Source organism: Prionailurus viverrinus, unplaced genomic scaffold, assembly GCF_022837055.1.
Source record: "Prionailurus viverrinus isolate Anna unplaced genomic scaffold, UM_Priviv_1.0 scaffold_39, whole genome shotgun sequence".
Classification (NCBI taxonomy): Eukaryota; Metazoa; Chordata; class Mammalia; order Carnivora; family Felidae; genus Prionailurus; species Prionailurus viverrinus.
This window is the reverse complement of record NW_025927607.1, coordinates 722,945-739,929: the sequence shown is the minus strand read 5'-3', so window position 1 is coordinate 739,929 and position 16,985 is coordinate 722,945. Positions and strand designations below refer to the sequence as shown.

At 47.6% G+C, this 16,985-nt stretch overlaps 1 protein-coding gene across 1 annotated transcript in view; it reads left to right on the top strand.

The window, feature by feature from the left end:
- IQCA1 (IQ motif containing with AAA domain 1) overlaps positions 1 to 15,368 on the top strand; it is a 155,263-nt gene extending 139,895 nt beyond the window's left edge. The window contains exons 17-19 of the mRNA XM_047846555.1: positions 2,564 to 2,741; positions 9,116 to 9,354; positions 14,773 to 15,368. Coding sequence (XP_047702511.1) covers positions 2,564 to 2,741; positions 9,116 to 9,354; positions 14,773 to 14,895 — 540 coding nt within the window. The 3' untranslated portion in view covers positions 14,896 to 15,368. The remainder of the gene's footprint in view (positions 1 to 2,563; positions 2,742 to 9,115; positions 9,355 to 14,772) is intronic.
- The last annotated feature ends 1,617 nt before the right edge of the window (positions 15,369 to 16,985 follow it).

The window sequence follows — 16,985 nt, the reverse complement described above, 5'->3', positions numbered from 1 at the left end:
GCCACTTTGGAAAGTAGTCTGACATTTCTTCAAAACGTTACACATAGAGTAACTATATGATCTGGCAACTCAATTCCTGTGTGTGCCCAAGAGAAATGTTCACAGTGGCACTGTTCACGGCAGTCAAAAAGTGAAAACAACCCAAATACCCATCAACCGATGAATGGATAAATAAAATCTGGCCTTTCCGGACAATGGCTATCGTTCAGTAATCAAAATGAAGTATTAACGCATGCCACAACATGGGGGAACCCCCAAAATATGCAGAATGAAGGAAGCCACAGACACACACACACACACACACACACACCCCACATATTGTATGAGTCTATGTAGAATATCCGGAATATACAAATCTGTAGAGACAAAAAGTAGATATCCTCTTGCCTAATCCTGGGCACAGTCTTTTGGGCCTGATGAAAATGTTCTAAAATTGACGGTGACAATATTTGCACAACTCTACGAATGTACTAAAAACCACTAAATTATACAGTTTAAATAGATAAATTGTAGAGTATGTGAATTGTACCTTAATAAAGCTGATGTGGATATATCATAATAATGATCTAAACCTAACAATACAATATAACACAATATAATAATAATAAACATATATTTTAGGTCTCCTTTGCAGCCCTCAAGTGGGATAGGCCCTTTCCCCAGGAAAGAGACTTGGGGGACACCCCAGCCCCCAGCACGTCTCCTCTGGGAGGAAGGGGACCCCAGCTGAGCAGAGGGAGGAGTGCCAGTCTGGAAGTCGGGGTCCTGCTCATCAACTCCAGGACTCAGGAGGTCACACAGCCTCTCTGGGCCCAGGGTCTCGAGGACTGTCCCCTCCTGGAGAGGTAGGGAGGACCACGTGGAGAAGTCCATGCTGAGCAGAGAGAAGTACCTAGAACACAGTAAGCTCTCACGAGCTGCTCCTTCCTGGGATTACTCAGCTGGAAGACACGTAACCAGCCTGGATGTAGAAGTGCTGAGTCCAGGGTCAATGTTGGAGAAGACCAACTCCCTGCCTTGTCCTTGGACACCAACGGAGGCCTCGAGTCTCAAGCCTGGTTGGGCCCAGAGCTCCCCAAGTTCATGCAACTTCCTACCAGTCTTTCCTCCTAATGGCCCCGTGGCCTCTAGGCTCCTGCCTTTTCCCACCGTCTCCCTCCTGCACCTTGTCAGTCCAGACATGGAACCTGGCCTTCTCACTACCAAAAGCAACCACCGCTGTGGGCACTGCACGGCCAACAGCCCCACGACACACAGAGGACACCCCTGGGCTTCAGAAGAACCCTGTGCAGCGCCCCCGGGGAGCCCCTTGCCCTTGCCCGGAAGGACTCCTCTCCCACCCCTCTCCTCTGGGCACCCCTGCCCTCCACGGCACTCAGTCGCACCTGACTCCCCCTCCCCTGTGCACAGCAGATGGTGGGCCCGTCCCTGACTCCCAGCTCTGCCGGGCCCACCAAGAGCCTCCTGGGGAGCAGGGCACCATAGCACATGAGTGTCCCTGTCCCAGAAGCCCCGCAAACCATACCCAACACTATCAGCCAGCTGTGGCTCCAATACCCTGCCGTTGACTTTCATTCCTGAGAGCGGGATTTATCAGACACCTACTCTCCCCCAGGTGTTACTGGCCCTCCCTGTCTGCAGGGCTGTCTCTGGGCTGGGCTGCACGGGGATACGCAGGGACGCACAGGCCCGCTCTCTACTGGGTGCTCCCAGCGAGAGCTGGGGTCTGCTCTGCTCCAGGAAAGCCACGTGGGGGCTTCTTTTGCTCCCACTCAGCTTTCAGGGTCTCACTGGCTCCGTCACCCCTCGCCAAGGGAGAGCGAAAGTGGCCGAGACGGTGCCCGGGGCTCCCCGGTGGACGCTGTCTCCATCACCCCAAGCGTCGTCCTCCTCCTCCCTCCTCGTGTGGCTGTGCGGTGGGGGCTGATTGAAAGCTGGTGCGTTGCCATGGCGACGTGGCCAAATCTGACCCCCACAGCTGAAGTCCTCCTCCCTGGGGCACCTCGCGTCCTGCTCCTCTCCCTCATTAGTGCTGGGACTTTACTAAAATGATACAGGTTCAAACCCTTTCCAAACTGCTTCAGAGAAGTTTCACACTCTTCTGTAACCAGGTGTCTTTCAGACGTGAGATCCAGACCTGCGGTGGCTCACTGTCAGGGCCGCCGGTGAAGGCGGTCTCGGGTTCACCCTCAGAACCGCTCGGAGGGACGCGCGTCACCGCCGGGAGTCCCGGCACCAGCCAGCTTCCTTCCGTTTGCACATCGGCCCTGCGTCCCATTCTGGGGGTCAAGGGGCTAGAAAGATCGGTCAGGTGCTTCCTTCCTGCCCCCTTTCCAAGTCCCAATGCCAGATGTGGAGGAAAGGAAGGGTCTGGATTCAAACCACCCAGGCCAGGAAAAGCATCACGGCCTGGGCTCAGGACCAACTCGGAGCACCGTGTAATCAGGGCCTTGAGGCCGCTGTGACCCACGCTTGCCGCGGTGCTTCCGAGAGTGAGTGTCCTCCCGTCCTGCATTCTGTCTCTGCGCGTGGCCTCATTTCCCACCCTCTCCCCTTCTCCCAGATGGAACCTAAACGCCTGAAAAAACAGCTTCCAAAAATCCTGAGACTCCTGAAACCGGATGACAGGATTCTGATCGTGGGGACCACACAGCGGCCTTTCGATGCGGAACTTCAATCCTTCTGCAAAGTTTACCAAAAAATTATTTTGGTTCCCAGACCAGACTATGCTTCCAGATTCGGCAAGTACCTCCAGCCCCTTCCCGGGCACCGTGACTAGGGCGGGGCCAGGGTGGGGGCCTGACCGGAAGGTGGGTGCCCCTTGAGGGGCCCTGGGACGCCCACAGAGCCTGGGCCGTAGATACAAACCGCCCGGTCACGAGGGCAAGACGTGCATGTCTCTTCTGTTGTTAACTTCGTCCTTTTTACCCAAGACAAAAGGAAACTGGACAGGGATACTTATTTTGGGCCCCGAAGGGGACAGAAGTCCTTGCGGGTGCTAACTTTTCTTTCAACAGGTAGATGAACACCGGTCGTCTTGGACCCACAGTGATGGCGTCTTTCTCAGAGAGCATTATTCTTTCCACAGATTGATTTTTGTTAAGTTTTCCAGGCTCAAAGTATTACTCCAAGAGCCTGTTGACTTACTTGTAGTAACCACTGACGTTAACAAGAGCTTTTTCAGTTTTTTCCTCTTGAATAGACAAATTCAAGACCTACTTGAGATATATTTCTAAATGGGAATAACGCGAAACAAGTGTCCCCGGAGGCAGTGCAGGGAAACCGTAAAGGGCCACGGGATACAAGTTCTGAGGAGACCCGGTTCTGGGTCCCAGCTCTGCCACCGGATGGCCCGGTGACCTTGACGGCTCAGTTGACCTCCTGAGCCCCCACTGTTTCGTCTGTAAAGAGGACCGTTTAGTCTCCAGGACTGTCGTGACCCTTATCTGAGGGGACGGCAGAACACACAGCACCGTCCCAGCTCCCGCGAGAGCATGGGTGGTGCCGGGCACGAAGGGACCAAAGATGGTGGCCGTGGTTATGGAGAAGGAGTACAGGACCGGGCGGCAAGTGGCCATGGTGGGGGTGCTGGTGTTTTCTGTTATCTACTGCTGTGTAACAAACCGCCCTAGTGGCTTAAGACAACAGATCATTCCATCCCATGGTTCAGAGGGTTCACAGGCTCAGCCATAGGTTCTCCTTCAAGTATGTCGGGATGTTGCAGCCAGGTGTCAGTTTGGACTTCCTCTGAAGACTCAACTGGGCTGGACAGCTATGGCCGTTCACTCCTGTGACTGGGGCCGATGCTGGCTGTTGACCGGGATCTCAGCAGGGGCTGCCAACCAGATAGGGTATACACCTGGCCTTTCCGTGTGGCTTTGCACAGCACAGTGGCTGGGTCCCAAGAGAGAGCGTCCTGAGAGCAAACGTTTCCAGAGGTTCTGACAGAAGCTGGAAGGATTCTCGTGACTCAGCCTCAGAAGTCACACACGATCGCTTTCACCAGACTCTACCAGTCAAGAGGAAGTCCCAGGCCAGCCCAGATTCAAGGGCAGTGGACTATACAAGGGGGTGAATAATGCAGTGTGGCCCGTTGAGGGGTCATCTTTACCCCTCGTGGTGGTGGCAGTGATGGGCACGGTCGTAGATTTGGTATAGAGGTGGTGGTGGTGATGGAATGGACAAGAATGTGGGCACATGGGCACGTTTGGTGGTGATGGTGATGGTGATGGAATGTGCAGGAAATTGCTCCCAGCGGAGTAGTAGTGGGGATGAGGCAGCGGCTATATAGTAACAGTTAAACGTCAAGAGAAGTAATGGAAAGGACCAGGTCAAACCTGGTTTCCATTCGTCCTTCCCCAGTCACAATAGCATCCCCAAAACACAGGGGCTCTGCGGGCCTTTCCGGTTGGTCTTAAGCTCCCGGCCCATGTTACCTGCTAAAGGACAACCTTCTAGCCCCCACACAGTATAAACTTCCAGCTTCTCAGCCACTCCATGTGCCCTTTGTGTTCATTTCTATCTTGATAAACTGGGATCCTGGCTTCACACATCAATGTTATCCACAAAGTACAGGAGGACTTTGGTCTCGGTTCTTTCTTCATCATCTTAGTGGCATCTCCATCTTCTAGAGCCACCAGGCCCTCCACGGGGACCTTCGTGTTCAGCTAGCACAAAAGGAAAATAGAGAAGACACTAGAGAGTATCTCACAGGAGATTCTAGGGACGGGGCCCAGAAGGGCCAGCTGTCGTTTCACTCGTGTCGCATCGGCCAGGATGACTCCCATGGCCCCAGTGAAGTTCAAGCGCACAGGGATGCGTGGCCCTGCCTGGAAAGACTCACACAATGGGGTGGGTGCCAGCAGCCCGTGAGTCAGCGCAGAGCATCCCATCCTCCTGGCCTTCTCGGAACTTTCCCGCTCTCATTCTGGTTGGTCAGATCTCCTCTCCCAATTCCACAGACTTTTGGATGGTAGGTATATATCTTAAGCCATTTGAATGGAATAAGGTAGGGTGTTATTAATTTTAAGGCACCAGAGCATTATTCTTGACTTCGGATTGAATAGTTTCTACTGTTTGACAAAACCATAGGCCCTTTAAAAATGAAGCTGTTGGTGTTATGACAAGGACAGTTGTGGGGGTTTTTTTTTGATGGAACGCCGGGCATGTGTTAGGACACAGATCACATTGCAGTTTCCAATCTGAATCTCCCCGTGGCGGCATCACAGGGGAGGAAGGAGAAAGCATCCCCTCACCTGTGGGCAGATGATAACCTTGCGTGCAGGACTTTTCTCAGGCCCGGGGCTCTGTCCACTAAACCACGTGCTTCTCACATATTTCTCCCATGGTGGGTGATTTGTTCAGGCCGCCATTCTTGCTGACATCATAAATGCTGTCCGGCATTTCCTCTGGTGACCTTGAAGTTTTCATAGCCCCAGTGGCTGGGGCATCCATCTTAAAGAAAGACTGTTCCTGTCTTTGCAGTGATCAAAAAGTGGTCTCTTCCAGCCCGTAAAGCGTGGACTGCAAATCTATAACTTGGGCCTCTGTTTGGCCGTCTCTCTACCAGCAGCAGAGCGTGGAAGGTGTTCGGGAACATTCATGATCCTGCTTCTCAGATCCCTCGAGGCAGGGTTGGGGAGGGAAGGGTGGGCCAGCTTGAGGAAACACAGTTCTTAATGTTTACCAAGTAGAATTCAGTATCTACCTTCTTTCTCCAAATCAAGCTGTTTTCTTCTAAATGTCTGTAAAGAAAATCCACCAGCAAGGTTGATTAATGCCTTGACTAGTCCCCAGAATTCCCTCTGGGCCTCCTCTCCCCACGTTCCTAATGCCTTCCTCTCTGGCCTCTCTTCCCAGGGATCTGTTTCACTAATATCCCAATTCATCACAGGCCCCCACCCCAGACCCAGTGTCTAGTCAGATGAGTCCAGTCCACGTCTTCTGATTCTTCTGGCAGTCTAGTCTTCAGAGGCCAGAAGCTCATCCAAATCGTATTATCCCTTCCTGTGCTTTTGTAGAACCACCAATTAAACAATGACTTTTAAGACACTACATCATCCCAGGCACGCAGTTGGGAGCCAGGGTAGAATCCGTGTGGAACGTCAGAAAAAGAGAAGGGGATTCAGAGACCAGATTCTTTTCAGCCTAAAGAAGGGAGAGAGAATGTTGATTCATCTGAAGAAGCGAGGAGCCTTTCACATCCAGGAGAAGGAAGGCAAATATGGCACTCGGTCTGGGGAGCACCTCAGTGTGGGGAGCATCTCAGCGGCCCTCAGTGAGCTCCTCCACTGGTCTGGCACCCCCCCCATCACCACACCCACGGCCAGCCCCATGTCTGTTGTGTTCTTGTCCTCTCCGCCTGCACCTGCTGGGCCAGATACTCGGCAGCTGTGGCTGCAGTGCTCCCTGTGGGGTTCCCATCTCAGTGAGCCCCTCAGGTTGTGACTTACTCTGCATCTGACTCCCCTCTTAGCCCCACAGCTGGTGGCTCTGTAACAGCAGTGGAAGCCGTTCTTTTAAAGGCAAGTCTAGTCCATCCAATATGAGAGGTCAAACTGATCCTCTTTCCTTCCCGTTCTCTGGCTCCTGTGAAGGCTGTGGCTATGTCCTGCCGTAGCTGTGACTGCTTCCCGAGTCCCCTTACTGTGCCTCCATTAACAAATGGTGAGCATCGGGGGGAAATCAACGATTTGTGAATTTGGGAGTACCTTGACCAAAACGCTTCATAAATATCAAGTATCATACATTTTAAAGAGTCAATCGTGTGTTCACATGTACTTAATGGACCAGAGTAATTGTGGTTGTTTGCTCCATTTGTGAAGAATCTTTACTTGGAGAGGCCCCTCGTGTTGATAAGCTGTGACCGTCCTAGCCTAGCAGGGTGGCAGGGATGAGAGCTGGGTTTGGTTTCTGGGATCCTAGACCCTCTGCATTTACCGACTGCTTACTGACTGGTCCACTCCATGCCACGGGTAAGAAGTTTGCCCGGGTGCACAAGTCTGAAGCTGTCTGAGTTTCCAGTCTGGGGTACCTACTGGGTCCTCAGCTTTAGGGGCTCTATCCCGTGACTCCGCATAAAGCATGCCCTCTCCTCAGCTTCCAGAGTCACCGTCCCGACCTGTTCGCACCTTTTTTCGATGTTCTAATAAATCTGGACAGGGGACACACTAGATCCCAAGGGATGATGCCGTCTGGTCATCGTTCTTATTTTTCCTAAGGGTTGTATCTTCTGATTTCTAACATTTCCTCAGTTATATCTAGCTAAGGGTAATCCTCACCTGCTATGATCTGTTTTACATAAACATTCTTTGACATGTTCTGTATTTATTTCATGCTATCTTTTATAATTGACGTTTTAATGAGCATTAGGAAACTTTGGTACAAAATGGAATGACAAATAATAATTATAGTTATAATTACAACAACAACAGCAATACAGCTACAGAAAATAAAGTGCCCACCATATATTACAACAGTGCTTTGTCTACATTCTTGTATGTATTTTTCACAGCAGCCCGAGAAGTAAATCAACTCCCATTTTATAGGCGAGCCAAAGACGGATTAGAGCCCAAACAAACCCGCCACGGAGGCAGCAGAGTAGATCCAGAGGGTTGGATGTTGCTTTAGGTTAATCTGGTGGCCCGTATGGCCCATGACACCCAACCTGGCACAGTTGGGAGACACTGAAGACCCCAGGGGGACATGCACCCCTTCCAACAACTCAGCTGACGCCAAGGCCAAAGACGACCCCCCCCCGCCACCGCCTCGCCACCAAAGAGGACGGTGGAGTTGGATTGTTAAAAGGACTCATGACCCGAAGTCCGATTCTATGATGTGACTCATAGATACGCTGAAGATCATTCTATTCCTGGACAGTAATTAGACTTTTTCATTTTATCAAGTGTTTTTTGGATCAATGTATTTGGATGAGCTAGTCATTTACCAGACCTGACAGTGCTCAGATTATATAACAGTGGTTATTTTTTTCCATTTTTTAATGTTTATCTTAGAGAGACAGAGAGAGACAGAGCGTGAGTAAGGGAGGGACAGAGAGAGAGGGAGACACAGAATCCCAAGCAGGCCCCAGAGTCTGAGCTGTCCACACAGAGCCTGACACAGGGCTCAAACCAATGAACCATGAGATCATGACCTGAGCCAAAGTTGGACACTTAACCGACTGAGCCACCCGGGGACCCAATATTGGTCATTTTTCTTAAAAAACTGTTTCAAGTATTCTTCAAGGAGGTCACAATGCTTGGGAGGCATTTGACCAGATCTTTCCAGCACTGAGAGTCTTTCTGAGACACGTGGTCTTAGCAATGCGTCACCTTTCCTCATTGGGTACAGCTAATGTGGAAAGGATATAGTGCTCTAAGTGTTACAATATTTGAAATGCTGTGTGGGAGTCCAGTCTATATCTAAAGTTGAGTAATTTCATAACTCATTTTCACACCGTCTGTATGTTCTAAGTGAAATCTCTCTATTTCCCCAGGTTACACTAACCCGGAGAACAACCAGGCACCCACCGGGGAGATTTCAGTCAACCTCTGCCCATTTACAGCTGTTGGGGTTGGGGGAGAGAATACAGGTCAAACTGCACCCTGAGGGAACTGAACCCCCTGGTGACGAATGGAGATTGGAATCTGCATTCCAATTCCACATATAAAAATAATGTACAAAGCCTTCGTAACTAAAAAAATTTTTAAAAAGGTCAAGCTCCTACCATTCAAACACTTTGGAAAATGTAGTATTCTGATGAGCAGAGATCTCATATATACCCTTATCTGAATTTCCAATTCTGGAAGATCTTGAACATCTTGGAAGGTACCACACTAAAACTATACTGAATGTGGTTTAATTTTTCCTTGTCTTGCGGATCTAGGACCTCAGGGCCATCAATATGTATGTCTCATGGTTGCAAATAACTCAGAGGGAAAAAAAAGTATTTAGCTATATGGCTTCCTGCTCATTTGAATTACAAATAAAATGAAGTGTTCCTCCTGTGCATCCCTTTCTTGGTGAGATGCCACTTTGTACCAAGAACTAGAAAATCCTGCTTTCTCTGTGGTGACCCTGGTTCTCTGTGTCTTTTCCGCCATCTTGGATGCCACAGTTCTGTGGAAACAGATCATTCAACGCAATGGAGGCATCATTACTAATGCCTTGAATATTAGTTGCCTGGCGAAGGTCACCGATGGCTTCACCCAAGGACACATAGTCCAGGTGGTTAAAGGCGTGCTCACGGACCGCAGAATCCACCGGCAAAATTACAAACCACTTGTGGCGGCGGAGTTCATGGCAGCGCTAACCAGGATGAGCCCGGTGTACCAGGAGGAAGAAGAGAGCTTTAAGGTAAATGGAACGCCCCCGTGGCCCTGTCTTAGCCACAAACACCTGTCACATGACCTCCTCCCTCTGGTTCCTGAGTTTCATGAATGTGTCATACACAATGAAATTTGGAAACTCGAAATATTTCGATCACACATTCTTTCCAGTCTTGCCCATGAACATGTGTCTTCCCGGTTTTAGGAAAAAATGTGGTCTATGATCTTATAAACTAACAGCCGAATTGCAGAATTGAATAGCAGCTTCAAAACCACTGGATTTAAACATACACACACACACTCGCACACACACTCTCAGGCACACACACACATCCACGCGTACATGTGTCGCGCCTGTTGTATTTCATGTAATGGAACAAGTTGTGCATAGAGAATATTATTCCCTAAATGGTGCATCTCAAGCCCATGCTGGTTTTAGCCCATATTTTATCCCATTCTGTGACGTTCATAGAATTTTTTAGATCTGGAGGAAACCGAGAACCAGCTCTTCCAAATCCCTGCTTTACCGGAGGAAAGGAAGTTGTGGAGAGCTCTGTGCCTTATGCAAGCAAGTCAACATTAGAGTCCTGGGTGCCCAGGCCAACGGGCACACCTCACACTCCTAATCAAAGTGAATATAGTTGTGTCCACTTTCTGGACCGGGAGGCAGTTTCCTTGGCCAACTGGGAAAACAAGAGAGGGAAATTATATCCGTGTGATTATACCCACCGCAACATTGCCCCTGCAATCATCGGAAAAAGAATCAGAATTCTCGCCTAAGCCTTATTGTGTCTGGAAGCCTGCTTGAGATTAGGAAAACTTCCCTTGGCATATAATAGTTGTCCACCAACTCTGAAAACCATGATTCCCTCCTGCTTTGCCACTAACGTTTCAGTCCAAGGTAGAAAATAGTCACAATACTGATCGCCAAAATAATGATCCAGCGCGGGGATTGGTAAACGTTTCTATAAAGGGCCAGATAGCAAATATTTTAAGCTTTGAGAGCCCTGCAGTGTCTGTCACAAGTATTCAATCCTGTATCACAGTACAAAAGCGTTCACACACAGTATGTAAATGAATGGGCATGGCTGCGTTCTAATAAAACTTTATTGCAAAATCATGCAGCAGGCCAGATTTGGCAGCTATAGTTTGCAAAACTGAAAAGAAATTATTTCCAACTCCAAGCTGGAATTCCTGCCAAGGATTTGAACCAAGGCTCTTGTTAACTGTTTTCACCTTGCTAGAATTAATTGCAAATATTTATCCTCTGCACGTGATACGTCGTGTCCTCTTCTGAAATCCCCAATTTCTATTTGCCCTTCTGAAATAATCACCTTCCTCCTTGTTCTGAGGAGCTGGGTTTAGGGTAGCAGAACCTATGCTTTCTCTTAGCTGGCTTTTTAACTGTCCGAAGTGATTTGTAGACGTTTTTCTGTCACAGGTGCCTGAGGTCCAGTAACTGTAAGTGATCACACTTATTCAAGAGAAGGGTACGCCACCATTGTATAACCTGGATGAGAACATACATGCTTTTCACTTCCATTCTTGGCATATCTGATCACTTTATTCATTTTTTTTGAGGAAACGAAATCATTTTTTACCACCATTACTACTAGCCCCCTCGCCCCTTCAATTTCTGCTTCTTATCAATAGCTCGAGAGCTTGAGACAGTGCCAGGCCCCAACTAGAGGCCCAATGAAATCGTTTAGTGGCAAATTTATTGAACAGATGGATAAATGGACAGGCGCTGTCACAGTGCTGAATAACGTGATGCTGTGGCTCTAGCTGCTGGTGATCAAGTCAATCATTTCTGCCCTGAGAAATTTGACCTAACCATGCTTCTGACGTGTCAGACTAGGGTCTTGGCGATTCTCCAAACACATCATACCCTACCCCGTGGACATGATGGAAAAAATATTTAAGGATCATAACGGTACTAATCCTAATAACTTTAGGGGTACCTGGGTGGCTCAGTCGGTTAAGCATCTGGCTCTTGATTTCGTTTCAGGTCATGATCTCACGGTTTGTGGGTTCAAGTCCTGCATTGGGCTCTGTGCTGACAGTGCAGAGCCTGCTTGGGAGTCTCTCTCTTTCCCTCTCGCTCTGCCCCTCCCCCACTCGCACTATCTCTGTCTCTCTCAAAATAAACAATCTTTAAAAACATATTAGTACTAATCCTAATAATGTTAGCTAATACTTGTGACTACTTATGTACCAGGCACTCTGTTAACTCATTTAGACCTCATAATCCCTCCAGTTTTCAAATGAGGAAATTGAGTCATAGAGAGTCATAGAGTCACGGAGTCATTCTGTGGTAGCAGAATAGTGCCCCCGGCAATGACGTCTACATCTGAGTCCCTAGAACCTGTCAGTAGGTTACACGGCAAAGGGGAGCTAAGGTTGCAGATGGAGTAAAGTTGTTAATCTGCTGAACCTAAACCAGATTATCCTGATTTCTACTGGTGAGTCCAGTGTAATCATAAAAAGCAGAAGAAGCAATCAGAAGAGAGAACAAGAAAGTCAGCAGCCTGGGAGGGATCCGTTGGAACGCCAAGTAGCCCCGCGGTGCCAGTTTGAAGATGAAGGAGGGGCCACAAGCCAAGACAGCAGGTGGTCTTGGGAAAGGGAATAGATTCCCCCTGGTGTTCCAGAAAGGAACGCAGCCTGCAGACACCTAGATTTTAGCCCAGTGAGACCCATTTTGGACTTCTGACCTTTAAGACTGAAAGATAATAAATGGTTTGTTTTACATCACTAAGTTTGTGGTAATTTGCTACAGCAGAAAAAAAAAAAGAGCCAAAATGATTTGCTTCTAGTCACATAGCTAAAAAGGAGCAGAGCTGAAATTCAAACCATAGGCCAAAGACAAAGACCATATTCTTTTTTTTATAAAGTTTATTTATTCTGAGAGAGAGAGAGAGAGAGAGCGCACAAGCAAGGGTGGGGGAAGAGAGAGAAGGAGAGAGAGATCAAGCTGGGGAAGGGCAGAGAGAGAGGGAGAGAGAGAATCCCAAGCAGGTTCCACGCTGTCAGCACAGAGCCCGACGCCGGGCTTCATCTCATGAACCCTGACCCAAAATCAAGAGTCAGATTCTTAACCGACTGAACCACCCAGATGCCCCAATACTGTATGTAAATAAATTAGTAGGAGTTCATCACCTGACGTACGTGGCCACCTCACCTTACATGGAAAACAGAGCCAAAGCTAAAAGAAAGATGAGAAAAATCCCCAAGTGCCATACAGAAACAAAGATAAATCTCAAACACACAGACAACCACATGCCTGGCATGCAGCATAGAGAAAAATCAGGGCTAGGAAACGAAAAGAGACTATACCTGCTGCTCCTTCCTCCGGGTCTGTGGTATGTCGACGTCACCGAGGAGAGTCATTATAAGACATGCTTCCGGATTTTGGCTTCACAGAATTGTGTAGAAGCACTGTGAGAGAGGGAGAAATAAGGGAGATACAACGAATACAACCAAAAAAGAGCCTCCTACTCAAAATGAACCTGAAAATAAAAATTCCAAAACATTTGAGGAAATCTAGTGCAACCTGACAAAGAGTTTAAATTAATACAATTCAGGTGTTCAAAATAATAAATGAAGGCCTCATTTCCATTAGAGATGTACACAAAGTTTTGAAACAGAGACAGGCAGAAATGGAATAAGAGATAATAATGGGGGGAAAAATCACAAAAAGAAAGCGTAGATATAAAAAATATAGGGCTGCCTGTCTGGCTCAGTCAGTGGAGCGTGTGAGTCTTGATCTTGGGGTTGTGGGTTCAAGCCCCATATTGGGTGCAGAGATTACTTAAAAATAGAAGTCTTTGAAAAAAATTAAAAATATATAACTTAAAGGGCCAAAAAAAAGTAAGAGAGGTATGAACTCTAGACTAGACATGGTCAAAGAGCACATTCATGGATTGGAGGATGCTCCCTCTGGAAGCAGCACAGAAAAACATAAAGATAAAAATCTATAAACTGCAATAAGAACCTTGAAGATATTGACACCCAAGCTAACAGAAGTTCTAGAGGAAGAGAATAAAAGAAATATCAGAGGAATAGTGATTTAAAGAAATACTTGCTGAAAATTTTCTTGAATTAAAGACATGAATTCTTAGGTTAAAAACAAACTCCAAGTGACCGGCAGGACAAATAAAAATGAATCCACACTCACATACATTATTGTGAACCTAAGAACAAGACAATAAGCCAGTCTTCAAAGATGCTGGGTTGCCTATAAAAAGCCAACAATGGAGAGGCCAGGCGTCTCTTTAACAGCAATCCCTACCAGAAGACAGTACGATCATTTCTGCAAAGTGCTGAGGAACAGTAACTGTAGGCCCAACATTTATCCCCAACTAAACTAGCACCCAGGAGACAGGAAAGAATAAAGACACGTTAAGACTTACAGAGACTGAGCTAGCTTCCCCCTCACAGCCACTCCAGGGAACAATTTAGAAATATTCAGTAAAATTGAAGATGCTCGTGCCTTACCATCCCAGGAAGTCTACTTCTCTGGATATTCTCCAGAGTTTTCTCATAAGTTTAAAAGGAGATATGTAAATATTGTGCATGTCAACATCATTCCTCACAAAAAGTTGGAAACCACTTATGTGTCCATTAATAGGAGAATTGAGAAACCACTTGTAAGATAGTCACTCAGTGAAATACTATTACTACTATAAAGTTTATGAACTAAAATGTTTCTTAGCTTTCAAATGAAAAGTGAAGGTTGAGAAAATGCATTCTCAGGACCAGTTGTAACCACAAGGCGCTTAGTTGGCACGTTGGCTCCAGTATTTCTGCCATGTTTTCAACAGTCCCCCTTGGCGTGTCTATGTGGCCTCCCCGTGGCCCCCGCGTAGCCAGCAGTCTAGCTTCTGGTGGCCATGTGTGAACCATGGAGGGCCATTCACATGACCAAGAAAGCCCATGCCTTCAGGATAGGGTAAGATTCCCCAGAAAGATAGGAGACTAATTGGGAAGGGCTGGTAGTCAGATTTGGTCTGTGATTCTCTGAAACCGTTAACTCCTTGAGGTGGAAGTTAAAAGACAGGTTGGAAAACCCACTGAGAAAGAATTTGTGTTAAATATACATTAAATTCCCAAAGTTTAACGGCTGCTTGCCCCTTCCTTCTTAGCAAGTTTTTCTCTGTTTTTAAGAATATTCCCCTGGGAGGCACCTGGTGGGGGGAGTCAGTCATTTGAGCACCCAACTCTTGGGTTCGGCTCAGGTCCTGATCTCACAGTTTGTGGGTTCAAGCCCCACGTGGGGCTTTGCTCTGACAGCTCAGAGCCCACTTGGGATTCTCTCACTCCCTCTCTCTCTGCCCCTCCCTCATTCACACTCTCTCTCAAAATGAATAAACTTAAAAAAAAAAAAAGAATATTTCGGTGCATGAGTGTCATTTTGATATTTTCCTATAAATCTGTTTCATTTCAGGACTGGTATGCCAAAACCCCTATGGGTAAAAAGCGAGCCTTGGCACTAACAGGAGGGATCACTGAAAAGGGGAAAGGAGAAAAGAAGGAAAAGAAAGGAAAAAAGGAGAAGACGAAAAAGTAATGCCTTTCTGAGGAACCATCCTCGAGTGTCTCAGGGATGGAGGCGGTCCTGGCTTGCCAGGGAAAAGGTTCACCATCGCCTGTCTGAAGAAGACCCAGGCCAACGCCGCGAGTTCGTCCGCCCCTGCGTTCACTCCGATCTTTGCAGGCTGTACAAGTTCAACGTCCATAGCAATTGTTTCTAGAGCTTGTAACTGTCTCTTAATCTACGTAAAGCTTCTATATAACCGAAATCCACTCATTACACACTCCACAATCTTTCCAGCTCATCAATACCAGTCACCAAAACTAAAATGTGATATTTAGAAAATCCACTGACTTGACAAACTAGTAGGTACCTTGAGTCTGTCACCAGCACTCCAGCTTTTTATTAACCCATATATACCGCATATTATCTTGCCCATATTTTGATATATTAAGTCTTTGCTCTATTAATGTATTTTAAATAATTGAATAAAAGCCATTTTCTTTGAACTGACTCAGTAATTTGGTGGCTGAAGCTAAAAAAGACAAAAAAAAAACGATGTTTAAAATTCACAAGTTTCATCTTCTGACTTTGAAGGTGGGGAAACTAGGGCCCAGGGTCACACAGTGGACATCTGGGACAATGGGACCAAAGTTCTCCTCACTCCCAGCCTGCTGCTCTTGGGAAGCACGGGAATTTGGGCAGGCCAATGGCGGCAGAATAGCACTGTGGGAACATTGGGTCAATGTGGAGAAGAGGAAGCCTGAATGAAGAAGGAAGAAATGCTAAACGAGAACAAGACTAAGGCCACCCGAGTGGCTCAGTCGGTTAAGCATCTGACTTTTGGCTCTGGCTCAGGTCATGATTTCATGGTTTGTGAGTTCGGCCCCACATCCAGCTCTGCCTCCATGCTGACAGTGTGGAATCTGCTTGGGATTCTCTCTCCCTCCCTCTCTGCCCTTTCCCTGCTTGCACATGTACTCTCTCTCTTTCTCTCTCTCTAACTTTGAAAAAAATAGAAAAATAAGGATCAAGATATAAATTTAAATTTTGTTTGAATATGAAAGGTGATTTGGTGGAAGACAGTAAGTAACTCACCTCAGAGTTGTGATGAGAACGCCATCAGAGGAAGCAGACTTGAAAGGAATTTAATCTGAAACTTCAGAATATCCTATCCGATGGTTCTGGTCATGCCAGAGAAAGTTGTAGAATCTCCCTCCCTACAGAGCAAGCTGGCTCTCTGGGTTTTCCCGATTCCTGGTAAGTTAGCTTTTCAATGCCTAAGACCACATGTGCTTTCTGGGTGTCTTCCGGCCCCCAGCACAACCCCCTCAGCCTGTGTCTGCACAGGAGACGGGCACAAAGTAGGACAGAGAGAGGTGACCATGGGCCCATGTGCTGGGGACGTCCCCTGCACCCACAGAAAGGCAGCTTCCCAGTCTGTGCACATCAACAACCCCATCTTTCCAACTGGCCTGCCACAGACTTGCTTCCTCTTCCTGAAGGAACCTCAGTTTCTGCAGACTGTGGGCCTGCCCCCCACTACCCACATCAGCCTGTGTCTGGCCAAAGCCCAAAGTGGCCGGAGAGTTGGGCAGATTCCCCACCCAACCTCACTCCAGGAGCAGTTCAACTTCCACGTGTCCTGAGTGGTTGCACCAAGACCCTTCCTATCACGTCACATGGGAAACTGACCCTTGGCTGTGACTCAAGAAGAGACTTCAAGGCTCTAGAACTTGACGCTCATTACCAAAGAATGGGATCGGGATTGTAAAGAAATGAAAACCATGAGGGCTGTAAAGAAATAAACATTATTGAAATGTTACAAGTAGACAGTACCATGGAACTTGGTCGTCTCTTCATGACAAGCGCACTTGGTCATAACTCATAAAATCTGTGTTGGTAAAAATTAATAAACAATTTGGGGGCACCTGGGTGGCACAGTCAGTTAAGCATCTGACTCTCGATCTTGGCTCAGGTCATGATCTCAGGGTTCTTGAGTTTGAGCTCGGGTTGGGCTCTGCACTGACAGCGTAGAGCCTGCTTGGGATTCTCTCTCTCCTCTCTCGGCTCCTCCTGCACATCCTCTCTGTCTGTCTCTCTCTCTCTCTCTCTCTCTCAAAATA